At 53.6% G+C, this 25,152-nt stretch overlaps 2 protein-coding genes across 6 annotated transcripts; both read left to right on the top strand.

Annotated features, from left to right (window-relative positions):
• The first annotated feature begins 795 nt into the window (after window positions 1–795).
• On the top strand, window positions 796–17,053 carry Abcb8 (ATP binding cassette subfamily B member 8). Of its 2 annotated transcripts, XM_028879555.1 has the most exons (16): window positions 796–1,215; window positions 5,718–6,030; window positions 6,381–6,536; window positions 6,616–6,710; window positions 6,836–6,941; window positions 7,589–7,750; window positions 7,871–7,956; window positions 8,070–8,167; window positions 9,151–9,256; window positions 12,562–12,595; window positions 12,761–12,897; window positions 13,068–13,162; window positions 13,363–13,496; window positions 14,126–14,273; window positions 15,504–15,754; window positions 16,449–17,053. In XM_028879555.1, exons 1-16 carry the CDS (start codon window positions 1,121–1,123, stop codon window positions 16,587–16,589), a joined length of 2,157 nt encoding a protein of 718 aa, XP_028735388.1. In that variant the 5' UTR covers window positions 796–1,120; the 3' UTR covers window positions 16,590–17,053. The 2 variants fall into 2 exon arrangements, with proteins under 2 accessions (XP_028735388.1, XP_028735389.1); XM_028879556.2 differs by lacking the exon at window positions 5,718–6,030 and having other exon boundaries at window positions 1,056–1,215; window positions 16,449–17,014.
• Window positions 17,054–17,074: 21 nt separating this feature from the next.
• On the top strand, window positions 17,075–24,952 carry Asic3 (acid sensing ion channel subunit 3). 4 transcript variants are annotated; one of them, XM_028879557.1, is made up of 11 exons: window positions 20,484–21,315; window positions 22,559–22,709; window positions 22,948–23,075; window positions 23,233–23,428; window positions 23,513–23,569; window positions 23,658–23,805; window positions 24,084–24,175; window positions 24,254–24,333; window positions 24,428–24,499; window positions 24,599–24,657; window positions 24,777–24,952. In XM_028879557.1, the coding sequence occupies exons 1-11, from the start codon at window positions 20,779–20,781 to the stop codon at window positions 24,853–24,855; spliced, it is 1,599 nt and encodes a 532-aa protein (XP_028735390.1). In that variant the 5' UTR covers window positions 20,484–20,778; the 3' UTR covers window positions 24,856–24,952. The 4 variants fall into 4 exon arrangements, with proteins under 4 accessions (XP_037059620.1, XP_037059618.1, XP_028735390.1 ...); XM_037203725.1 differs by lacking the exon at window positions 23,658–23,805 and having other exon boundaries at window positions 17,075–21,315; XM_037203723.1 differs by having other exon boundaries at window positions 17,378–21,315; window positions 24,254–24,499; window positions 24,777–24,942.
• The last annotated feature ends 200 nt before the right edge of the window (window positions 24,953–25,152 follow it).

Here is a 25,152-nt window from a genome sequence, read left to right on the forward strand (position 1 = left end):
CTGGCTCATTGTTCCGTCCAGTTTCACTTTAAATTCCCATATCCACAGCATCTCTTTTCTTCCCTCAGCTTAAGTCATTTTGTATCTCGGAAGCACCACTAATAACAATGATACTAGTAACAACTAATAATGTTCAAATGTCCAGGTGGATTACCAGAGAGCAGATGTGGGCCAGACGCAGCGCTCCCTGGTGGCAGTGAATATCAGAGCGCTTTTCCCTGACGTCTGGAGAACAGGAACGAGTCACAGCCACTCCCACCAAGAAGCCAAGGCCAGTGGAGGAGGCAGTTAAGAAAATAATTACATAGATGGCTTGGTGACTCAAGCCTGTAATCCCAGCGCTGGGAAGGAAGGATGGAGAGTTCAAGACGAGCCTGGGTTACAAAGGGAGTTTCAGGCTACCCAGAGCTACTTAGCAGGACTAGGTTGGAGGTAGTATGAGGGATGATTATAGCAAGAATAAGTGCCCCACAGGTGCACACGCCGTTCGCTCTTGAGCTGGAATCCTAGGCCAGAGATTCTGACCTAAATGAGGAAGGAACCTGTGGGTTAGATCTTAGGTTGCACCTTGATAAACTTTATGACCTCCATACTAATAATTCAAGATAATTGAGGGTCACTATCAGAACCAGTCGGGGCGTTTTTCAATGCATGTGGTTTGAGTTGGAGACTAAAGTGATGGCGCATCACGAGCATGTAGGTTTTTGTTTGTTTTAAACTCCCCAGTCTACTTGCGCGCGTTCCTCCCCCCAGAACCAACATCTACACTCCCTGAAGATGCCAGGGCACGTAGAGACTGTCAAGAATACCCCTAGGGAAACGGCTTGAAGCCAGAAGCGTCAGGTCAGCCCCGAATATGAGAATGAACGTTGCACACCCTCTGACCGTCACCCGACCCTAGGGCATTGAACAAAAAGTAGCCAGAGTCGCTTCTGCTCAGTCCCGCCTCAAGCAACATTTTATCCAATCACAGCTTTGCGGCAAGACTGATGTGTCTTTCCTCCAACCACCGCCGAGGTACGAAGGGGTTGTCGGGATGGTGGCCATAGCTAACATGGAGTTCCCGGTAGGATGAGAGTGAGATTGCCGTTGCTAGTTGCTCCTGCCTTACGGCCTCATCATGTTGGTTCACTTATTTCGGGTCGGAATTCGGGGTGGTCCATTTCCAGGCTGGTCGCTACAATCCCTGCGCTTCCAGACGTTCTCGGCAGCCAGGTAAAAGAACGAGGGCTACTTAAAAGTGCGGGCCATTGACCAGCCGGCATCTCGCGGGGCCCGCCGGGAGGTGGAGTTCTGGGCTCGCGCGTGGCCTTCTGGGAGCTGTAGGCTATCTCGGAAGGAGTAGAATGTCACTCCCCCAGGGAATTGACCTCCATTATTTATGGTGCAGTGTGGGTGCCAGCAGGAGGCTCCGCAGGTCTGCACCTACTAGGGAAGAGGACGCTGCTGACTCCCGGCCGGTGGCCACACCCAGTCGCCACGGCCCATCAAGGGGCGCCACTCTTAGCCCGCGTCCGATCTCTGATAATCCACCTCAGATCTGGACGTATCTGTAATTGGTATCCATAGACATTTACTATTGATGATGCTTCAGGATTAGCCGAAATTATTTTAAAGGATCAAAGGAGATTCCTTAGCTGGCGAGATGGTTCAGCGGGTAAAGAAAGGCACTTGCACCAATTCTGAAGACCTAGGTTCGACTTGAGAACTCATTGGTAGGAGACAGCAACTCCTGTAAATTGTCCTTTAGCTTCCATGACCCTAAACCCAATAAATAAATAAATAAACACACACATTAAAAAAAAAAAAAGTTTAAGTAGTTCCTAACTGGGCTTAGTGGATCTCTGTGAATTCAAGGCCAGCCAGAGCTACATAAGTGAAATATCGTAGCATTCAGGCTGAAGCAGGAAGGATGCTGGGAATTTGAAGCCAGCATGGGCTACAGAGTGAGTTTTGAGTCATTCTGGGATACAGAGTGAACAAAATGAATCAAGAAGTGATTCTTAAAGCTAGATGCATTTGTCAGGAATCGAGTCAATCTGAAATGAGCCTCTAATCCCATTTTCTCAGGAGGCTGAGTCTAAATTCAGTACAGTAGAATGTATATCATACATTCTAAGTTCAAGGCCCGACTGGACAACTTTGTAAGATGCTGTGTCAAAATAAAGAGTAAAAGGGCCATTCATTCAGATGGCTCAGTAGGGAAAGGTGTGCTACCAACGTGACCCCCTGAGTTTGTCAGTCCTGGGACCCACACATGGAAGGCAAGAACTGACTCCTGCAAGTTGTCCTTTGATCTCCACTCACTCGGGCACAGGTACACGCAAATAAATGAAATGTAATAAATTTAAAAAAGAAGGAGTAAAAAGTGGGCTGAGGACATGGCTCAGTGGCAGAACATTTTCTTGTCATGCCTGAACCATACGCTCAATTCCTGGGGTGGAAAAAAAAATCTGATCTATTCTTGGTAAGATTTAAAAAATAAAAACTCCAACCCACTTTGGTCCAGAGAGAAAAACAGGTTAAAGACTAGCAAGAATCCAGAGTCTGTTTTTTGGGGGTGGGGGTTTGTTTGTGTGTTTTTTGTTTTTTGTTTTTATTTTTGAAGACAAGGTTTCACTGTGAAGCTCTGGCTGGCCTCGGGTTCTCTATGTAGACTAGTTTGACCTTGAACTCACAGAGATCCACCTGCCTCTGCCTCCTGGGTGCTGGGATTGTAGGGATGCCCTGCCCCCCAGAATCTGGAATTTAATTGTAAATATTCTACAAGAAGCCACTGTTTCCCTAGGAGGTCTAAAGGAAGATTGCCAAGGGTGGGTGACTGTGTGGAAAGCCCATCTGTTTGGTGGAGGGAGGGCAAACCCTGAGCTAGAAGTGCCAGTGCTGGGAAGCTGTCCACCGGGTGCTGGCAGTCGCCATGCCTTCTTGGAGTCTTGGTTGGGAGATGAGAGTGGCTGGAAAGTAGCCATGGTAAATTATTAATGGTTTGAAAACAGCCTTTAGGAAAGAATGAGGGTGTTGATAATATTTAAACCATCAAGAGACACAAGGGAAAACCAAAAACAATGAATGTGTTCATTTCAGTTCACGAAAGGGATTTAGCAGTCAGGCTCATTTTGAAAAGAATGTAATAGAAACTGTCAGAATACACTTTTCAAAATTAAGACAAGTATTTTGTGAAACCTTTCTGCTTTGGTGTGCGCGCTCGCGCACACACACACACACACACACACACACGGAGTACTGGATTGTGCTGGAGCATTGTACTAAGTTGCAATGTACAGTGCCAGTCACAGTGAATCTGTGTGTTTGCAAAACATGGCAGTAGTCAAGTCAGCCTGTACTGCATCTCTAAAGAGGATATACATAGCACCACAAATATCTGCGCAATGGACATCTCATATCCCAGAGATTTCCTAAGTTCTGGAGTATAAAATATGGCCTCTGCCCCCTCAGTAAGATACTGTCTAATGGAAAATTAGGACAGTGGTACAGGAGGAAAAGAAAGTGAGTTTTGTCTAAAACTGAAGATAGATTGACTTAAGGCATAGTGGGAAAAAATGACAAACCAGGCAGGTGGAATAGAGTTAAGCGCAGGTCTGCCTCAGAACAAAGGAGGGCTGAAATATATAATAAGGAGGGTCTGGAAATAGGAAGAGCCATGACACTGAAGACCAAGCAGAGCCTCACTCTGGATTTCTTATTTCTTTTTCATTATGTCTGGGGGGTGGAGGGAGAATGTGTACAGTGAGCACAGGTGTCAGAGGCCAGAGGGATCGGATCCCCTTGAGCTGCAGTTACAGCAGTTGTGAGCTTCCTGATAGGCATGCTGGAATCAACCTCAGGCCCTCTGTAAGAGCAGTACACGCCCTTAACTGTTAGTGAGGGCTCTCACTTTGTAGGGCTTTGAACTTGAAATCTTCCAGCCTCAGCTTCCCAAGTGCTGAGATTCCAGAAATGCACGGCCACACCCCACTTGCATATTCCTCATCATTAGTCTATTCTGAGCATACCTCTGTGTACTTTTGGCCAGATAACTTCTGCTCCAGACAGGTTCCCTCGGTCCTGTCCTTCCCCTCTGGCTCTTCTCTGCTATGGACTCTAAAGTACAAATCTGGTTTTATTACACTAAAAACCACAGAGGGCCCAGAACAGCCTGCCTGGTGGTCTCCTCATGTCCAGGTGCTTTGCAGAAACTGGGATGACTGCCCTTCCAAGGCACCTGTTTCCTCTCCCTCCCCATGTGCCCTGTCAAAGCTACATTGTTGCTGAAGCTCTTCTCCTACTGCAGAAGCTCCTGGGAGCGAGCGATCCTTTGCCTCCCATCCACTCTCCAGTCTGAACGCCGCCAGCACCCACTCACCAGTGCCTTTTCTGATGCTTTTGTCGAGCACAGCAGCACCTGCTCTCTGACCTCTACTCCCCACCCCACCCTTGCCCCCACCAGCATGGCCCCGGGAGAAGGAACTTGCTTGGACAGCTCCATACTCTATGACACAGTAGGTTCCCAGATGTTATAAGCAGTCGAGTCTACATTTCCATTGTATACATATGAGACCTAAGGGAAGAAAGGGGCTTCACCATCCAAGACAGTGACGAGATCAGTCCTTTGCGGGTTTTCTTTCTGTTTCCTCTGTCCCCAGTGGGAGAGAAACATACAGTCCTTTGTCTTCATGCATCAGGCACTCAGGTCCTGCCTGCGGGAGGTAAGGTAATGGGATGAAATAAGTCTAAAAACTTAGAGCCTCTCTGGCCTCGACCACCACACATAGCCTTGGCATATCAAATTTAGAACAGTAGAATGAACCTGGATTCTGCAACCAGACAACAAAGTTCCCTCTTGCCCACCCCATCCCTGGGGACAAATTATACCACCTCTTAGTTGTTCTTTTTACCAGGTGAGAATAAGGGCATCTTCCAGGGTCAAGGACTGTGGACCGTCAGCTCACTATTGCTAGGTCATGTCTGCCGTGTTGATTACCTTGCACACACGCAGGGCCAAGCACAGAGAAGCTCACCCCCCGCGATTCTCTCTGAGCCTTCCTCTAGGAAGCCTTGATCTGTCCCTGTAAAGGAGGCCTCTGGCCGGCAGCCGCTCCGAGTCTCCTCTCACCTTGACAGGCTGGAGACCTGCACTGAGCAGGGTGCTGGAGGCTAAATGGGGGCCTTGCTGGCTGATGCTGGCTGGAAGACAGCGCTAGGGGAGAGGTTCTTAAGATTGTACTCTGATAGCCTTGCATTCCACTGTCACTACAGATGTGTGCAATGTCTTATAAACCAAAGTTGCCTGAGAATGTCCCTAAGACATTCATTCTAGGTGAGGTCATGCATACCTGTAGTCATAGCTATTCAGGAAGCTGAGCCAGGAGGATCATTTGAGAGCAGAGGTTCAAGGCCAGGCTGGGGAATATTAGATCTTCTCTCAAGAGTAAAACAACACCCACCAGTGGTGCCAGCACTCGGGAGGCAGAGGCAGGCAGATCTCTGTGAGTTCGAGGCCAGCCTGGTCTACAGAGTGATTTCCAGGACAGCAGGACTGTTTCACAGAGAAACCCTGTCTTGGGGGGGGGGGGTAGAGTAAAATAAAATAAAACCATCCCTGGAAGGGGCAGCAGGTGAAATGCTGTTCCAGAAGGCTCAGCCAGAGCCCAGGGGGTCGGTTAGTCTTTTGAAGGACAGCCAGAACCACAGCTGTCAATGCCTTTTTCTATCTACAGGTCCTCAGATGACCGGTTCAGCTCATGCCTCCTCCGGGCAGTGGCCCAGCTGCGGTCACAGCTCCGGGCTCACCTCCCTCAAGTCCCACCAGCTTCCCGACGGAGCCCCTCTGTCTGGTGTTGGGTTGGGGGGACCTTGGTGGTTCCTGCTGTGCTCTGGCAGCACCCCCGCCTCTGCCTTATAGCACTGTGTGAAGCCGAAGGGTCCCCTCGTGCCCACCCCACGCCCAGTGCCCTGGAGCTGCGTTTTAACTGGAAGTTCTTCTGGCATTTCCTTCACCCCCACCTGCTGGCCCTGGGGGTAGCCATTGTGGTGAGACTTTCCCTGTTCCTCCATGTTCAAGCTAAGAAGGGCCTAGGGAGCCCCAAACGAGTTGCACAGGGACAGCGTCCCTGCCTTGTGGAAACAGCAAGGGCTGCCTGGGCTCTGGGGCATCAGGATGACCTGTGCCAGGGGACTGAGTTTGTGGGATATGAGAACTCGGGAGGCTGGAGGCCTGAACTCTAACTCTCAGAGAGACACTTGCTTCTGTGACCACATGAGCAGCCAGAGTGTGGACAAGACAAGGCTCAGTAAGGGGAGAGGAAAAGTCAAAGTCAGAGCTGGGGAGGGGCGAATATGGTCTCCTCTCCAAGTGTCTGTTCCCTCTGTCCCCGTTCCAGCTGGCCTTGGGTGCGGCACTAGTGAACGTGCAGATCCCCCTGCTCCTGGGCCAGCTGGTGGAGATCGTGGCCAAGTACATGAGGGACCGTGTGGGGAGTTTCATGTCTGAGTCCCGCAGGCTCAGTACCCAGCTGCTGCTACTCTACGGTGTTCAGGTACAGCTCTACCAATCGGAGGGCCTGGGGCTGGCAGCAGCCTTCCTGGGGCCTCCCTGAGTGCAGGCCTCTCTTTCAGGGACTGCTGACCTTCGGATACCTAGTGCTGCTGTCGCACATTGGTGAGCGCATGGCCATGGACATGCGAAAAGCCCTTTTCAGCTCCCTGCTCCGGTACTGCCAGCTGTCGGGGGTGGGGCCAGGGTGATGGATGGCTCCCAGGAGGTCGAGGAGGGCCAAATCCTGAAGTAACATCTCCCTCTCTTCCTCCACCCGCTACCGTCATGTCTTAATGCCAGGCAAGACATTGCTTTCTTTGATGCCAAAAAGACAGGGCAACTAGTGAGCCGCTTGACTACCGATGTGCAAGAATTCAAGTCATCCTTCAAGCTTGTCATCTCCCAGGTCAGTGGTTCAGGCCCCTGTGCCCCAGCTCTGACATCCTGAAATTGCATTGGAACAAGGCAGGGCCCCTGCCGGCTCTTAGTAGAGCGAGACTTCCTGCGGCCTGAGGAGGTGTGCGAGAAAGGAAACAGTGGATCTGGAGGGGAGCAACTAGGACAGTGTCAAGGTCAGGACAGGCTGCTGCTCCGCGTTCTGAAACCCTGACTCCCCCGGAAAGCCATTTATGGGCTACTGGGAACCACCCTGGTGGGAGCAAACTCCCCTGACCCAGCCTGACCCCGTTGTGCCCATTGCCGGTCAGCATCGATCTCGTGCATGGCTCTAGTGCGTACCGACAGCCCACCCTGTGTGCCCCTCCATCCCCGGGCCCCAGATTTGCAGAACACTGGCCCGTGGCAGTCGGTGTATTCCTGTGCAGTTCAGTGTGTCCAGAACAGAAATAAGCAATGGATTTGTCTAGAGTAAAAAGAGTATGGCCATTCTCACCCATCCATTTCACAACTGGTGATCAGGTCCTGGCTAGTCAGGAAGGGTTTCATTTAGTAACCAGTGACTGCCCCAGAACCTCCAGAGCTGTCCCCTTCCTGCCCCGAGCAGAACACCCACTACCTGGTGCTGATGCTCCAAACCCTCCTCTCACTACTCAGGGACTGCGCAGCTGCACCCAGGTGATTGGTAGCCTGGTGTCCCTGTCTATGCTGTCCCCACGCCTCACACTGCTGCTGGCCATCGCCACACCTGCCCTCATGGGAGTGGGCACCCTGATGGGCTCAGGTCTCCGCAAGTTGTCTCGCCAGTGTCAGGAGCAGGTACTGGAGTTCTTGGCATGTCCCCCTTGTTTCTTCTAGCATCTCTGGCCCATTCTCCTTGACCCTCATTACCCCTCTTCCTGTCTATAACTTACTCCTTGTTTATCTGTCTCCATGCAGGTTGCCAGGGCAACAGGCGTAGCAGACGAGGCCCTAGGCAATGTTCGGACTGTGCGAGCCTTTGCTATGGAGCAGAGGGAAGAGGAGTAAGTTCTGGGAAGGCAGAGTACAGAGTGGGTCCATCTCTGTCACTTACCCTCCCTGTACTGGCCCTCAGCCCAGCTGCTTCCTGAGTGCCCAGCCTGGCCTTTCTTCCCAGACGCTATCAAGCAGAGCTGGAGTCATGCCGCTGTAAGGCAGAAGAGCTGGGCAGGGGCATTGCCTTGTTCCAAGGGCTCTCCAACATTGCTTTCAACTGTGAGTGAATGATGCCCTGCCTGGGGGGTGGGGGGCATATGGGCATGGGCTAGGTGAGGGCAGAGATAGGCAGCAGACAGTCTCCACCTGCCCAGATGTACCTAACATTGAGTACCTTCATTTGTGAGATGCCCAGCTACTAACAACTGCAGGAAACTAGAGAGTGATAGCCCTTAGCTCATGGAGAATTCTACAGGGCACCTTAGGGAGTGTGTGTGTGCTCCGGCCCCTCCCCACTCCTAGTTATTTTTGTGCCACTGGGGCAGAACCAGGACCTCAAGAGTGTTAGGAAAACATTCTCCTACTGACCTGTCTCTCCAGCCCTTTACAGTTTTCATCTTTTATAAAGATTTTTATTTATTTATTATGTATACAGAGTTCTGTCTGCATGTATGCCTGCAGGCCAGAAGAGAATTCGTCATTACAGATGGTCGTGAGTCACCACGTGGTTGCTGGGAATTGAACTCAGGACCTCTGGAAGAGCAGCCAATGCTCTTAACTGCTGAGCCATCTCTCCAACCCATCGTTTTATTTTTACATTTTAAATTACGTGTACATGTGGGTATGTGTATGTGAGTGCAGGGCCCCGGAGGCCTCCAGAGCTGAAGTTACAGGCAGTTATGAGCTGCCTGATATGGCTGCTGGGAACTGAACTCAGGTCCTCAGCATGGGCGATATGTGCTCTCAATCACCGCTGAGCCATCTCCCCAGCCCTTTTATTTTTAGATATAGCCTCGTTAAGTTACCCAGGCTGACTTTATTTAGACTTTTTCTGTATCCCTGGCTGCCTTGAACTTGTGATCCTCCTGCCTCAGCCTCATGAGTGTTACGGGCCTGTATCACTAAACCTGGCCTGCCCATCTCGACTTGCAAATGAGGAGTTCAGGCCTGAAAGTCAGCAGGTGGATAGCAGGAGTAAGACTCAGGATGCAGCGCTCATCTCTTGCCACTTCCTGCCTCACTGCCTGGCCCTTTCCACGTAGGTATGGTCTTGGGCACCCTGTTCGTCGGGGGCTCCCTTGTGGCTGGGCAGCAGCTGAGAGGAGGAGACCTCATGTCCTTCCTGGTGGCTTCGCAGACGGTACAGAGGTGAGTGGGGAGCACTCTCGTCTCTCAGTAGTTCTGATGTCATCCATCCTGTCATGCCCCACCCTCATCCTTCCATAACCCTGCTTACTAGAACAGGGGTGCCAGCATGCTTGGGGGAGGGGCTACTGCATAGCACTATAACCCTGCCTTGTCCCCCAAGGAAACGCAGAACAGGGAAGAGCTCCAAAACTTCCACTAAACCTTCCTCGGCTTCACTGAGCCTGCGTTTGGAAATGCAGTCAGCATCGTTAGCTTTCTAGACAACCCTCAAGTGTTCTTGAGAAGCTCCCAAAAAAATTAATTGTGGTGAAATCGACAATGGAAAATTTATCACCCTAGCCATTTTGTTTTGTTTTGGTTTTTGTTTTGTTTTGTTTTTTGAGACAGGGTTTCTCTGTGTAGTTTTGGTGCCTGTTCTGGATCTCACTCTGTAGCCCAGGCTGGCCTCGAACTCACAGAGATCCGCCTGCCTCTGCCTCCCGAGTGCTGGGATTAAAGGTGTGCGCCACTGCCACCCGGCCGGTTATTTCATTTAAGTATCACTATAGCAGTGTTGTGCGTGTCCCAGTGTTTTAGCCACGGCTGACCCTGTCACCTGAATTTGGCCTCCTCCAGAAGTGAGACTTCACTCCCTTTAAACACTAGCTCCCATTCCTCCCAGCTCGGGCCCCCTGCTGCTCTCTGCTCCTGTGACCCTGACCACACTAAAGAGCACACGGCAGTGCAGCCACACATCATCCTTCCCTGTGCCTGGCTGCTTTCACCTACCGCAGTGCCTTTGGGCATCCCTCCATGTTGTGGCCTGTGTCAGGACTGAGTATCCTGTGGACAGAGCATCCTGGACAGGCTCTTTAAGGGCTGCCTTGGCCTCAGACCCCTCCCCGACGAATGCTACTCATGTAGCTTTCATTGCCCTCCTTAGCTCAGCCCCATCTACCCCGCATGGCAACCCAGAGCTCATCTGTCATCTTGGGCATGAGGCTGGGGCGGCCCTCACAGGCCTCTAATCTACTCCTCTCTTTCTCAATGCAACTCAAGCTCTTCCTGTTGTTTTCTACCTTGCTTTCCCCATACATAGCAGGTATAGTGTGTGTGTGTGTATGTGTGTGTGTGTGTGTGTGTGTGTGTGTGTGTGTGTGTGTTATGATAATTAAAGAGTGAGCATGCTATAATAAATAATTAAAGAGCAAAGACATATTAGCACCAACTATGTCAAGAAGTGCCCCACTTCTCAAATTGGTCCTTCCCTGCAGAGATGATACTTTTTGTTTGTTTGTTTGAGACAGGGTTTCTTACTGTAGCCTTGGCTGTCCTAGAACTAACTCTGTAGACCAGCCTGACCTCGAACTCACAGAGACCCCTGTGCCTCTGCCTCTCCCCGTGCTGGGATTAAAGGCCTGCACCACCACCGCCCCGATAGAGGTGACACTCTTGATCCCAGTGGTGCCCTGTCCCTACCCAGAGCCCTGTCTTGCCATCGCTGTAACTCCACAGTTTCTTAGAGAGTGGCTTCGTGTCTGGTTGATAGTGCCCAGTGTGAAGTAAGGCCAACCTGAGGATGGTAGATGGTCTCATCACCACCACAGCCAGAGGTCTGCAGAGCAGAGTGCACCTGGTTTCCAGCTGCATGAGCATTGCCCCTGGTTCTGTTTCTGCTCCACACCAGGGGCCTTCAGACCCTCTGGTCCCAGAAGGCTTATCTGTCCTCTGGCCCAGCAGCTGTTCCTTCCTGTCTTTGGGATCTAGATGCTCTGATTGCAGAAGAGGTGGAGATTACCATGGCCCCTCTGCGACCTTGCCTTCCTCGTGCTGACCTAATTCCCTGATCAGCCTGGACCCCAGCCCCTCATGATCCTTCTTGTCCTGTGGACTCAGTTGAACAACTTGGCTCTCCTCCCTGGGCACACACCTCCCACCTTCATGTTCTTCCCTGCCCACTAGTCTACTCAGCCCTAAGCAGTACTGTGCAGGGCAGCCCAGGGAGCAGCCTGCACCGTCTCAGGCCCCTGGGCAAGTGGCCATCCCCAGCCACCTGGAGGAATTGGCCTCCTTGCGGAAGCTGTTGTGTTTCTTCCTGGCTTCTGCTGTGTATCCAGGGGTCCATGTGTTGGAGCAGTGCAGTTCCAGCTAAGGGTTCCTTTTGGCAGAGAGTGGATGGTCTCCAGATAGGGAACTTGTCCGGGCCAGTTCACTTCATCCGTCTACGGCTGGTCCCATTGTGCCAGCTCTCAGAGCAAGGTCAGCGCACTCCCATGAGTCATGTGTGTTTTGGATTGCAGTTGTGGTTGACCCCCTTGCCAGGCTGTAATGGCTCCCAGGTCTCCTGTGAGTTGGTCCCATCCACATCCACAGATAACTCCCCCACTTAGCCCCGCCCTCCACAGCCTTCTACTCCTGGCACGTGTCCATTGCCCTAAGCCTTCCACAACTGTTTCCTTGAGGGCTTTGGGGTGCTTGCCCCAGCACTGGAAGAAGTGAATTTGGCCCATAGCTTGCTGAGATAACAGTCTTTCCTTTTCTCGGAAAGGATCCATTGCACACAGCGGCACATACAGTCATGGGTTGGCCAAGCCACTGGGGACCGTGACTAAGGCTGTTGACTCACAGTAGGCGACCAGCTCCAGCCCCAGCCCTGCCAAGACAAGGGAGATGACCCACTGTCTAGACAGATAAACACATGCCCTCTCCTACACATACCCACCTTTAGGGAAAGCCCACAGTAAAATCTTGGTCAGGGACTTTTGCTTTGGGGGCTCTCCAGGGCTTCCCCTTGTAGCCCCTGTCTCTGTTTTCTTTTGCTGAAAGGGCTTGACATTTTTTCACCTTAATTTGAAAGTGAGTCCTTGCTTGCCCAGAAGTCTAGCATTAGATCTGTCCTCCCACTGTGGATCCCTATCTCCATGACCTCTGTCAAGGCATCTGCATAGGCAGGTCAGGTAGAGGTCATGGGAGCTGTTATATCCCTTCTGGTGGGCTGATGGCCTCCCTGATGCTGTGGGCCATCTTTACCCTGCATACTGAAGGCCTGGGAAGCATGTGGGCATGCCATTGAGTCCCAGGCATGCACCCCGCATCCACTGCCTCCGAGAGCACCCTCCAGATCCTGGCTTAGGCAGCAGACCGCTGTTATCTTATCACTGGAGAGGGAAGAGAAGCTTAGTGATGTGGTGTCGCAGGGCTCCTGTAGCCATAAGATATTGGGGGCCTTCTCTGCACCAGCCCTATGTCCTTGTCTCTCCTACCACAACCTTTCCCTTCTCTCCGGCCCTTGTTAATACCTCTTCCAACTCTCTCTCTCCTGGCAGGTCTATGGCCAGCCTCTCTGTCCTGTTTGGTCAGGTAAGTGAGATTGTCCCAAGATGGGGTGTGTGTGTGTGTGTGTGTGTGTGTGTGTGTGTGTGTGTGTGTGTTGCTGTGAGAGCTCTGGACACACCACAGCCCTCCCTATCCAGTACCAGGAGCCCCAGTTTCTAATCTCAACCACAAACTGGATTCCCTCTGCAGGTGGTACGTGGGATGAGCGCAGGTGCCCGAGTCTTTGAGTACATGGCCCTGAGCCCCTGCATCCCATTGACGGGGGGCAGCTGCATCCCTAGCAAGGACCTTCATGGCTCTATCACCTTCCACAATGTCAGCTTCAGGTCAGCATTGGTGGGTAGGCTGAGAAATGGACTCTTTTGGGGTGAGGATGAGAGGAAGTCAGGAAGCCTTCTAACTGAATGCTCCCTGTACACAAGCCCCTGCTGGGGGACTTAGGAGGGAAGTAAGGTCCAGGAACCTGGTCTGATTGGGGCTCTCTCGACCACCCCAGTTACCCCTGCCGTCCTGGCTTCGAGGTGCTCAAGGACTTCACCCTGACGCTGCCACCTGGCAAGATTGTGGCCCTTGTGGGCCAGTCTGGGGGAGGTAAGGGGAACTTCGTCATCTCCCATCCTCTGGTTCATGTTTTGGTAGCCGCTTGGGGCACAGCTGGTAGCAAGCCCTTATTGATTACTGCTCCTACCTGGGATGGGCTATCCTCCATTGCTACAAGGGTCCCTCTTTGCTGGGAGAGTCTCCAAAACCCTCTCTCCTCTCCCCACACCTCCAACCTCCCCCTCCTCCAGGAAAGACCACGGTGGCTTCCCTGCTGGAGCGCTTCTATGACCCCACAGCTGGCATGGTGACACTGGATGGGCATGACCTGCGTACTCTCAACCCCTCCTGGCTCCGGGGCCAGGTCATAGGTTTCATCAGCCAGGTGAAGGGCAGAGGCTGGCAGGGTCTGAGCAGCAAACCTGGGCCCCTTTTCTTTCTCCTCTACTACTCATCTCCCGGATCCTCTGAGGATATCTGTGGCCTAAATGGTTACTAGCCATCCTCTGCGTCCAGGATGTCTCTCTCCCAGACAGCTGCAGTTCTGTCCCTTATACTCCCGAGCACAGACACTGCTTCTGTGGGCTGCAGTCTTAGGATCCCAAAGCAGGGCACTAACACTGCCAGCGGCTCCCACCCACCAAGCCCAACAAGGGACCGTCTTCTCTCTGTGGGCTAGAGATAAAGCCAGCACACCACTACAGGAGGGACAGCTACCCACATGCAGGAAGAGACCAGAACTCCAACGGCCCCTATCATGTCATAGGGCCTGTCCATCATCACCTTTGGTGAGGGAGTCTGTGTCCTCTGTGGGAAGGGCCTGTTTCCTTTTAATGAGCAACCCTGTCCCCACATGGTTAGCATCTGGCTTTGAACTCCGGACCCTCCCTGCAGTTGGGGTCTTCTAAAATAGGTCCCTGGTGCACAGGGCAGTCCCCACATTCTGAGAGTGAACTCAGAGTATGGTCTGTAAACGCCATCTCTATGTGTTCCCGTGCCCCTCAACCATGCAAGGAGCCGGTCCTGTTTGGAACAACAATCATGGAGAACATCCGATTCGGAAAACTGGAGGCCTCTGATGAAGAGGTGTATAGAGCTGCACGAGAAGCCAATGCCCACGAGTTCATCAGCAGCTTCCCTGACGGCTACAGCACCGTAGTTGGTGGGTTTCTTGGCGGGAAGCTGCTGGGTCAGCGGGGCAGGGTGGAGCTCAGGGGCCAGGGTTCTAATGGCAATGAGCAATTCAGTGTGACTCCTGAGAGGGGAGCTCGAGGAGAGTCACACCGGAAAGGCCAGACTGTGGCTGACGGGACAGAGATGGCTCTTTGGGACAGAAGAGCTCCAGCCCATGTCGCTCAGACATAACAGACTAGAGAGGGCTCTGAGAGGAGACAGGATGTAACGATGGTAAATGGGAGAACCCTGGCCACAGGCCCAAGGGACTTGTCCACTCTGCGGCCTACCATAGCCCCAGACAGGAAATAGGGCTCCTTTCTAAGTTGTCCCTATTCTTTTGGTTCCCAGGACGCCCCAGTTCTCTGGCACTGCAGTGGCATCTCTCAGCACAACAGGCTGGCGTCTTGTGCAGGCCTTTCCTGTGTCAGGGTGCTAGAACATAGATCGGCACACTAGCTCGTGCCTGTGACAGCCTGAGCCTTAGATGGTCATCCCCACAGCTCCTCTGTCCATCTTAGGGGCTGTGTGTATCGTATAGAGGAGATGGACTATCCAGCAACTTGACTGTGCTTCAGAATGTTCCATTACCTCTCAAGGTTTCTCAGCTAACTGCCTGGGACCTTTCAGGCTGTACCGGTCTCTAGCAGTCCCTTCAGGTCCTAACATAGCTGTGCATACATGCTCAGGGCTCTGCGCTGTTCTGGTGGGAGACCCTTGTCATCTCTCCCGGTTGGTACTTCCTTGTACTTTAAATTCCAGTGTCCCTTGCTGTTGGGCTTCCCAGGACTGCTCCCCTTACTGACCTGTGATCCTGCCATCACTTTGCAGTCTCTTGAGGTTATATGTGGCTCCCAGGATGTCAAGTGCCTCTGTGTTTAACATCTTTGTGTTGCACTGCCCATGCTTGGTTACCAAATGGTCTTACTACAACTGAGGCCAGGATCCAGGAAGATTGTTGTTGCTGTGGGCACCTGGTGGGAACTGCCCACCCAGATCTGAGACCCACCAAGGGACACTCATGCAAGACACTTGTGTTTCATGTGCGTTATTATGTGCATTATTATGCTGGAGCACTCAGACTGACAAGTATGCACATGGGGTAGGGGTGGGGTCCTTAGAGGAGCCTGATGGAAGCGCCTATGTAGCCAGTGCCCATGGCCTACCACCTCCAAGGGTGGAGCTGAGGGTCACTTCAGATCCTGTCCCCTTTCCGTAGGTGAGCGGGGCGCAACCTTGTCTGGTGGCCAGAAGCAGCGCCTAGCCATCGCACGTGCCCTCATCAAGCAGCCCACTGTGCTGATCCTGGATGAGGCCACCAGTGCACTAGATGCAGAGTCTGAGAGGGTGGTGCAGGAGGCACTGGACCGGGCCAGCGCTGGTCGCACCGTGTTAGTCATTGCCCACCGGCTCAGTACTGTGCGTGCAGCGCACTGCATCGTCGTCATGGCCAATGGCCAAGTCTGTGAGGTCAGTCGGGCTGGGAGTGGGCAGGGGCTCAGGTGGCCTAGCTAAGCTATATGCGTACCTGGCTTGGCTCCAGGTGCTTGAGGTCATGTTCTGGGAACAACATCCCAACAGACCAAGGTCTTCTGTCCTCAGATAAGCTCTGACCTCTGGGAGAGGTGAGCTGCAGGCTCCCAGGACCAGAGGATGTGGATGGTGTTAATGAAAAGTCTGAGGCAGAGCTTGCCACCCAGGGGCTCAGATACTGCATCAGGGACTTTTTTATTTATTTGTTTTTTTTGTTTTTTGAGAAACCTATACAGGTTTTTCTGTGTAGCCCTGGCTTTCTGGAACTCCCTCTATAGACCAGGCTGGCCTTGAACTCATAGATATCTGCCTGCCTCTGCCTTCTGTTGCTGAAATTAATGGTACACCACTACCATCCAGCTTTGTGTCAGGGACTTTTATGGAAGCAGTCAGGGGCAGAGCCTCAGAGCACTTGGATGTATATCTCACAGCCCCAAGCTGAAGAAGAGACATCAACTGAGCAGGTGGCATTGACCAATAAAGCTGTGCCCAAGTTGTTTTGTTTAAAATGAGCCCAGAGTTGTCAAGTGTCTCTAAATGGGGCATCAGCTTAAGTGGCTGGGAGCCTATCAGGTGACGGGGCTGGGGCTCAGAGTTCAGCTCTGCTGAATGACCCTCCTTCTGCCTCCAGGCTGGGACCCACGAAGAACTTCTCAGAAAGGGCGGGCTGTATGCAGAGCTTATCCGGAGACAAGCCCTGGATGCCCCACTGACCTCGGCCCCAGCTGCAGAGAAGCCTCAAGACCCCAGCAGCCACCAGTGGAAAGCCTGAGAGACCCCCTGGGTCAGGTCACTGCCGAGAATCAGTCCGGGGCTGGAGCTGGGCTGGGGCCAGAGCCCTTGAAGAGCCAGTGTGCGGGGATGTGGTCTGCACTCCTGCTCCCTTAAAGGAACTGGGTCTGGCAGCCGGGGCGGGAAGGCCGCTTTCCTCCCACCTGCTTCTACCGTCCTGCCTCAGCTCTGTGGTTGCTGGGATGGACATGGTGAGGCAGGTCCCTGAGGCACCTCTGACCCTTTCCCTCTGACCCAGTTCTCCACTACACTAAGGTTATTCAGGCCCTCGCTCCAGGGGACTGAAAATTCATGGTCTGGCCAGGCCTAGTCAATGGCTGTAATCCAGGCAACTGGGAGACTGAAGTAGGAGGATCAAGGGGTTCAGGGCCATCCTGGGCTACATAGTGAAACCCTATCTCAAAAAAACCCTAAATGAATAAATATAATAAAAGAAATTTTTAAAAGAGGCTGAGACTGTAGCTCAGTAGCAGAGTGCCTGTCACATGTGAGGGGCCTAGATTTGATCCTTAGTACTGCAACTAAGATAATAAAACCCAGGGTTGGGGAGTAACCCAGGACCTCGCTCCTAGGCTCCGCCCCACCCTAAGTAGGACCACACATCGCTAGCCTTACCCTTGCATCCCCACTGTGTCTCTTGGCCCATCCTCCACACAGCCACAGTCCTGGTCTCCGGCAGGATGCAGTGGTAGTGGTCCATTTACAAGAAGCACCCAGCCTACCTGGCTGTTCCCTGTGTGCTTCAAATCTGACCTGGTGAGACTATAAAGTCGAAGAAAAGACCTTGAAGAGACTGAGACTAGGCCATGTGTCCACCCAGAATGTTCAGACGGGCATAGTGCCAACCCAGGCGTGGTGATGCACCTCTGTAATCCCAGCAGACGGGAGGTGGAGGTGGGATGATCGGTTAGAGGTCATCTTTGGCTACATAGTGAGTTTGAGGCTGGCATGGCCTTTGTGAGCACCTACCCCAGAGGTGGAAGGCACAGTTACACACAATACAATACGAGGTTCATACTGATCATGGAAATGGTGGGATGGTGGCCTCATCTTGAAAGAGGGTAAGCAGATAGCCTGAATGACATGAGCCCATGGCCCCAAAGCAGTAATTGAGGCAAGCTGGGGCCTCCGTTGTCTTCTCAGGTGTCAAGGGAAGCACGCGAAGGACCCTTAGAAAGCGCTGATGCTCCCGGAGCAGTCAGGACTGTCCTATGCTGCTGTGGATGCATCAGTCCACTCCACTTAGCCCCAAAGGGTGATGGCCCCTAGCCGTGGTACTGTAGGTCACTTCCCACTGAGAAGCCATCCCTGGCCAACCACATCCAGGTTGTAGGACTCTGTGCAGACCAGTGAACCATCAGGGGAGAGGTGCTGTAACTTCCTGGCCAGACAAGCATTTTGTATTTTTCATGTGGCGAAGGATAATAGTCTTTCAGGAATGATGGGCACATAATGCAAGAAACAGGTGCTATCGGAGGCCAGCGTAGGAAACACAGTGACTTCGGGTGAGTGCAGAAGCTGAGGTGGGACTTGGGGTCAGGACCATACACTGCTGTGAGGACCAGGAACCCCAGAACTCTAGTCCAGAGTGCCCTGATTTAGTATCTGTAGTGACAGCCCTGGAAGCCGAGTTCTGGGTGGCTTCAGTTGCCTGGCCACTGTGCCCCCCCCCCCTACCAAGTACAGCTTAGAGCAAAGCCTCTGCTTTCCATAGCAACGCCTCTGTCTGGCCCTACCCTTGGTCCCGGTGGGACATAAAATCTCCCTCACCGAGCAGTCAGCCAACCAAGTGTGCTCAACATCGTGCACAGTCACCCAGCTGGCAGTGTATATGTCAGTTGGTGTGATTCTCAGCCCCCTGAGGGCCACAGGATGGCTGCTCACCAGGGAATGGGACCCTGTGGCCAATGGCTGGTGACCCTACCTGTCACCCTGGCCTGGCTCTGCCAGCTCCTTCGTAGAGACCAGCAGCTTATCTGGGCTTGCTCTTGAAAGCCTCTTCCAAGAATTAAGTGGGACACTTTGTAAGGATGCCCTTTAAGGCCACAGTGCTGTAGCCCCAGAAAGTGGTCACATCTGTGCCACAAGCTTGGGACAGTTTCTGAGACTGTGAGCCCTGAGTGCTTGCTAGGACCAGTGTACATACAGTCAGAGGCAGCACACTGTGACTGATTGATGGGTGGAACCATGCCCCACCACTCAAGGCCAGAAGCCACCAGAAGGAACCTGGTCTCCGGTACTTTTCAAAGACACAAGACAAGTACAATTCTGGGGCCAAGGAGAAACACCTGCCACCAAACCTAAGGACCTGAGTTCAGTCCCCAAGACTCAGGTGGTGGATGAGCAACTCCCACAGGTTATCCTCTACCCTCCACACATTATGACACACACACCCAATAAACAACAAGTAAAACATTAGAGGGAACTGTAAATGGTGGATCTATCTGATTACTCTTGAGCATACAAAGGTTTTGCCCAATTCCCAGGTACATGAGGGTATAGATTAGAGTTTACCCCGGTCCAGAACACGACAGTGACAAGAACCAGGCCTTGCAGTCCCCTGTTCAGATGCCCTTGGGCTCCTGGCCCCTCATGTCTGAGTTCCTTGTACTCCTCCAAACCCTCTAGCACTGCGCTTGTGCATGGCTCCTCCAGCTCTGGGAGCACACGCACCCCACCCCTGCAGCAGCACACGCACCCCACCCCTGCAGCTCTACCCTCATCTTCTCCTCTGAATTCCTGGAAGCAGCTCCATGCCTCAGATCCCATGCTGCCTTTGCCCTATGGCAGGGCGCAGGGAGATGATTCAAGGTCCTGGAATACCCTCCAGGCATACTCCCTGACCAAGGCTAATGGGAGCGCAAACTGGCGTAACAGCTATTAGAGTGGGGGTGGGGGGACCTGGTCACATCTATCAAATTAGTAAGGCAGTGGCCTCAACCCAGAAACTCGGTTTCAGGGGGTTTGTGACATTGATAGCAAAGCTGGAATTGAAAGGCTGGGATCCTCAGTGGTCATCAGAGAAGACATCACCTCCACAAGATGGCCTAGGACCACTTTCAGAAACGAGGACGCTTTCCAGGTGCTGGAGGTCATGATCCCTAGAATCTGTTCATCAAGAGAGAAAGGTGTAAAGTCACAGGGTACCCTGGGTACCCTGGGGGTAGCAAGAGAGCCCATAGTCATTGTGGAGGAAGATAGCCTCACCAACAGGAGGGCCCAAGAATGAGGAGGTAGGGCCTGGGTCACCAGGCAGAGGGGTACACTCAGAACACAGAAGGCCATTGGTCCTGTAATGTTGCTAGGATGCTGGGGGCCCGAGGCAGAGAAAACCTGCCTGTGCCAAACCTCCCACCACTCTCTGGCTTGGTCAAGAGCCAGGTCCACTTTGCAAACGAACAAATGATGCCAGGTGAGCTCGTGGAAGGGCAGGAGAGGCCAAAGGAGAGAGCAGCTGGACCAAGGATCGGCACTTACCCCTCAGGGCTGGCATTCAGGGGCTGAGACTGGACCAAGGATCGGCACTTACCCCTCAGGGCTGGCATTCGGGGGCTGAGACCAGGAGCCTAAAGGGCCCCAAAGGCACCCCCAACCCCAATGCATATCTGGGCTTCCTTCAAGCCCTACCCAGGGCTGCTGCGGTTTCCTCCTGGCGCCTCTGGTCTCTGACAGCAGAGACTCCCCCCATGCCGCACTAATGGCTCAGCCTGGGGCCCCAGGGACCTTCCCTGCCCCCCCCCCCAGGCTGCTCTGCTGGCCCCAAAACCCCCCTCGTGCTGAAACCTAATCCTCTGCAGCAGCTTCAGCTCAGTCCTGCTCTGCAGCCCCGGCCTGCCACTACCTCCTGCGCCCTACCTGGTCTTTACTGCAGAGCCCCAACCTCACGGAGCCAACGCCCGTTCTGGGGAAGGCAGAGCTGGACCGACCACGACGACGTCGAGACGTTCATCTATCTCATCCAGTCCTACCAGGCCAGTACTTTCACCTCTCTGTCTTGGCTCCTCCCCGCTCTACCTTCTCCTTTTCTACCTTCTCCTTTTCTCTCCTCCCTCGTCCCCGCTGGGCCACCTGAATCCCATCTCAACCCCCCATTAGTCCTACAAAACAGCCTCTGTCACTCCTTGGACGCCCTGTACCCCAGGCAGCAGTCCCTTCTCTGGGCTCTAGCCATGAAACCCCCCTCAGGACTGGAGGAGGCCCGGCGGCGACAGGCCTCAGACATCCGGGTCTTCGCCAGCAGCTGCACAATGCATGGTCTGGGCCACGTCTTTGGCCCCGGAGGCCTGTCCCTGCGCCGTGGGCTTTGGGCCACAGCTGTGCTCCTGTCGCTGGCGGCCTTCCTCTACCAAGTGGCTGAGCGCGTGCGCTACTATGGGGAGTTCCACCACAAGACCACCCTAGATGAGCGCGAGAGCCACCAGCTCACCTTCCCGGCCGTCACTCTGTGTAACATCAACCCACTGCGCCGCTCACGCCTCACACCCAACGACTTGCACTGGGCTGGGACGGCGCTGCTGGGCCTGGACCCTGCTGAACATGCTGCCTACCTTCGTGCCCTGGGCCAGCCCCCTGCACTGCCTGGCTTCATGCCCAGTCCCACCTTCGACATGGCACAACTCTACGCCAGAGCCGGCCACTCCCTTGAGGACATGTTGCTGGACTGCCGCTACCGTGGCCAGCCCTGTGGGCCTGAGAACTTCACTGTGGTGAGCCGGCTGCCCCAAGACTCGGTGTCTACAATCGCCAGCCTTGTCAGCCCAAGAGTCCCCCCAAAACAGGGAACCCCAACACCCTTTGCCTGGGCATGCCTTCCCTCCTGCCAGCCACAGGCTCTCCACCCATCAAGTCATTCTGTCTAGTCTAGGAAGTGGCATCTGGAGGTTCTCTCCATCTCACACTTAGACATTTGTGCACCTGGCCATGCCTCCCAGCAAGGACACCCACCCAAGCGGGCTGCAGGGCCGAGGGCTAGCTAGGGTAAAAATGCAACATCCTGGGACTATTCTGGGGCAGAAGACCCCCATCTGCTAGGAGAGGATTTTTCCAAGTTTTGCCACCTAAGAGAGGACAATAATAGATCCATTCCGTCTTGTTCCAATTACCCCTATGGGCTGCGTCCAGGGCTTTGGTGAGAGGCAGAGGAGTTGGAGTGAGGAGGAGGTTTCCTCACTTCGCATATCCATATGTGAGGCTAAGGGCATTGAGATGTGGGCTTCAGAGTTCTTTCAAGGATGGTGGGAGAACTGCGTGAGACCCGGTATCAAAAAGTCCAAAACATAAAACAAGTATGGTAGTGCACACCTTTAATCCCAGAACCTGGGAAGCAGAGGCAGGAGGAGCCCTGAGTTCCAGGTCAGCCTCATCCATACAACAACGCAAGTCCCAGGACTACATAAAGAGAATGTGTCTTAAAGAAAAAAGAAAGAAAGAAAGAAAGAAAGGAAGGAAGGAAGGAAGGAAGGAAGGAAGGAAGGAAGGAAGGAAGAAAGAAAGAAAGAAAGAAAGAAAGAAAGAAAGAAAGAAAGAAAGAAAGAAAGAAGAAAAGAAAAAGAGAAAGAAAAAAACAAGATTCTTAAAATTAGGATGGGTGGAAATTCAGCTAGGTCACCTAGATTTAGTAACCTAGGTCTAGTTCCCACTCCCCCTCCACCCCTGCCGCAGGTACTTAGGTAACACATTGGGTGGGGGGATCCAGCCAAGGATTTGTTGTCACTGGGTATGATGGTTCATGCCTGTAATCCCAGCACTTGGTATTTGGAGGCAGGAGAATCAGGATTTTGAGACCATCTCAGCTACATAGCAAGCACCAGACAAGCCCAGGCTACATGCCCCCGCCCCAAGGGAAAAAAAAAAACCCCAACAGCAAAAACAAAGAGAAGGGACTGAAGGAGGGGAATGTGCCCACACCAGGGGCTTGTTAAGAGAGGGGCTGTCCCTTTCTGCCCCCAGATCTTCACTCGAATGGGGCAGTGCTACACCTTCAACTCCGGCCTCCACGGGGCAGAGCTGCTCACCACTCCAAAGGGTGGCGCTGGCAATGGCTTGGAGATTATGCTGGATGTACAGCAGGAGGAGTATCTGCCCATCTGGAAGGACATGGGTGAGGGGCACAGGGTCATTTGCCTGTGAGGAGGGATGAGGGTGGAGGTATGCATGAGGCTGGGAAATCACAGAGACCATGGGAAGGAGAGGAGGCAGGTGTGTAGGGAGGAGCCCCAAAGCACGTCTTCTTGTGAGAAGAGGCAGGGCGGGCCCTTCCAAATCCTGAGGAGAGGGACTGCCATGTGAGTCTCTCCTGGGAGTGGAGTGTCTGGGGCCTTAAAGGCCCCTCCCTGCAGAAGAGACCCCGTTTGAGGTGGGGATCCGAGTGCAGATCCACAGCCAGGAGGAGCCCCCTGCCATTGACCAGCTGGGCTTCGGGGCAGCCCCAGGCCACCAGACTTTTGTGTCCTGCCAGCAGCAACAAGTATGTTGGTTCAACTGCCTGTGCCTCCCACCCTCCCCAAACTCCTACCTCCTCAGAAGACCCTCAGACCCCAAGCCACGGTGCCTCAGCTTGTTCCTGGGGCCCTCACCCCAGCAACCTCTCTTAACCCAGTCTCCTCAACCTTGTCCCTCCACAGCTGAGCTTCCTGCCACCACCCTGGGGTGACTGCAATACTGCATCTGTGGACCCCGACTTTGATCCAGAGCCCTCTGATCCCCTGGGTTCCCCTAACCCCAGCCCCAGCCCTCCCTATAGTTTAATAGGGTGTCGCCTGGCCTGTGAGACCCGCTATGTGGCTCGGAAGTGTGGATGTCGAATGATGCATATGCCTGGTAAGGGGCAGGGGTCTGTTGGGAGTAGGGAATGGGGGTACCCTAGGGGGCGCTCTCGGGCTCCGTTCTCATCTTCTATCCTAGGAAACTCGCCAGTGTGCAGCCCCCAGCAGTACAAGGACTGCGCCAGCCCAGCTCTGGGTAAGGGCACAACCCTTCAGCCTCCCTCCCGTTGATCCCAACCCTCTGGCCGAGTGGTCCTGACCCCTGCTTTGCGGCCTGCCTGCAGATGCCATGCTGCGAAAGGACACGTGTGTCTGTCCCAATCCGTGCGCCATCACGCGCTACGCCAAGGAGCTCTCCATGGTGCGGATTCCTAGCCGCGCTTCAGCTCGCTACCTGGCCCAGAAATACAACCGCAGCGAGACCTATATCGCGTGAGCGAGGGGTGGAAGCGAGACTGGAGGCGCTGTGCCTGAGATGGGGCGGGGTGGGGGTGGGGGCCTCCGAGCAGGAGCCCTGCACACAGGCCAGGATGGATTCATCTCCACATCATAATCGGTTCTGGGACTCTGGGCAAGCTGCTTAAACTTTCTGACTTGGGGGATGAGAATAACCCAAGGTTCTTGAGCATAACCCAGAGCACCCACCCACACCTACTTCCAGCTGGCGCCAGGTGGTGTCCAGCAAGCAATTTGGGCTTCTTTTCCTCCAGGGAGAACGTTCTGGTTCTGGACATCTTCTTTGAGGCCCTCAACTATGAGACAGTGGAGCAGAAGGCTGCCTATGAAGTGTCGGAACTGCTGGGTGTGTATGGAGAGCCTGGGTCTGCAGAGGTGTGGATAGGGCGGGTGACTGTGAGCTGACAGCACTCTGCCTCCACAGGAGACATTGGGGGACAGATGGGACTGTTTATTGGAGCCAGCCTGCTTACCATCCTCGAGATCCTTGACTACCTCTGTGAGGTGGGACAGAACCCCAGACATGATGGGGAGGAATTGGGCCACCAGTGTCCAGGGAGGTGGATGCTGGCCACCTACTCCTGCCACTTGCCCCCAGGTTTTCCGAGACAGAGTCCTGGGGTATTTCTGGAACAGAAGGGGCTCTCAAAGACGCTCTGGCAGTACTCTGGTAATAGTCCCCTTGCCCTCCCCCACCCCTAGCATCATCTGGTCCAGGAGCTATGTGCAGCCATCTTGGCTGGTCTCCACCTTCTCCCTCTTCCCACAGCTTCAGGAAGGGTTGAATGGCCATCGAACACACGTTCCCCACCTCAGCCTGGGCCCCAGGTAATATGAGACATGCCCCGTAAGGTCGAGGGGCAGGAGGTCAAGAGGAGGACATTCAGGTCTCTCTAGGGCGGAAGAGGTGGAAGGGCCCTGCCCCAGTGCTGTGGCTTGTCCCGCAGGCCTGCCACCCCTCCCTCTGCTGTCACCAAGACACTCTCTGCCTCCCACCGGACCTGTTACCTCGTCACAAGGCTCTAGACCTGCTGTGACCACGCGGCTGCACCGTGACATCCTGGGCATGTCCAGCCTGTCCATCTTTGCTGTCTTCACCCTAATAAAGTTCTAGTGCATGTGCCTCAGGTGTCTGCCTTACAGACCAGACATTAGCAGAGTCAGTGCCAGCCTCCCCACCTCCATCCACTATCCAGTTGGGGCCTGGTCCCCAGTTAGGCTTTACAGCTCTCTGGGGGGGGGGGTAATTTAAAAAGAAGATCAGTCAATTGCACCTTCGTGTAACGAGCTTATCAAACCCATTTTAATTTTTTTTTTTTTTTT

This window comes from Peromyscus leucopus, chromosome 3, assembly GCF_004664715.2.
Source record: "Peromyscus leucopus breed LL Stock chromosome 3, UCI_PerLeu_2.1, whole genome shotgun sequence".
NCBI lineage: Eukaryota > Metazoa > Chordata > Mammalia > Rodentia > Cricetidae > Peromyscus > Peromyscus leucopus.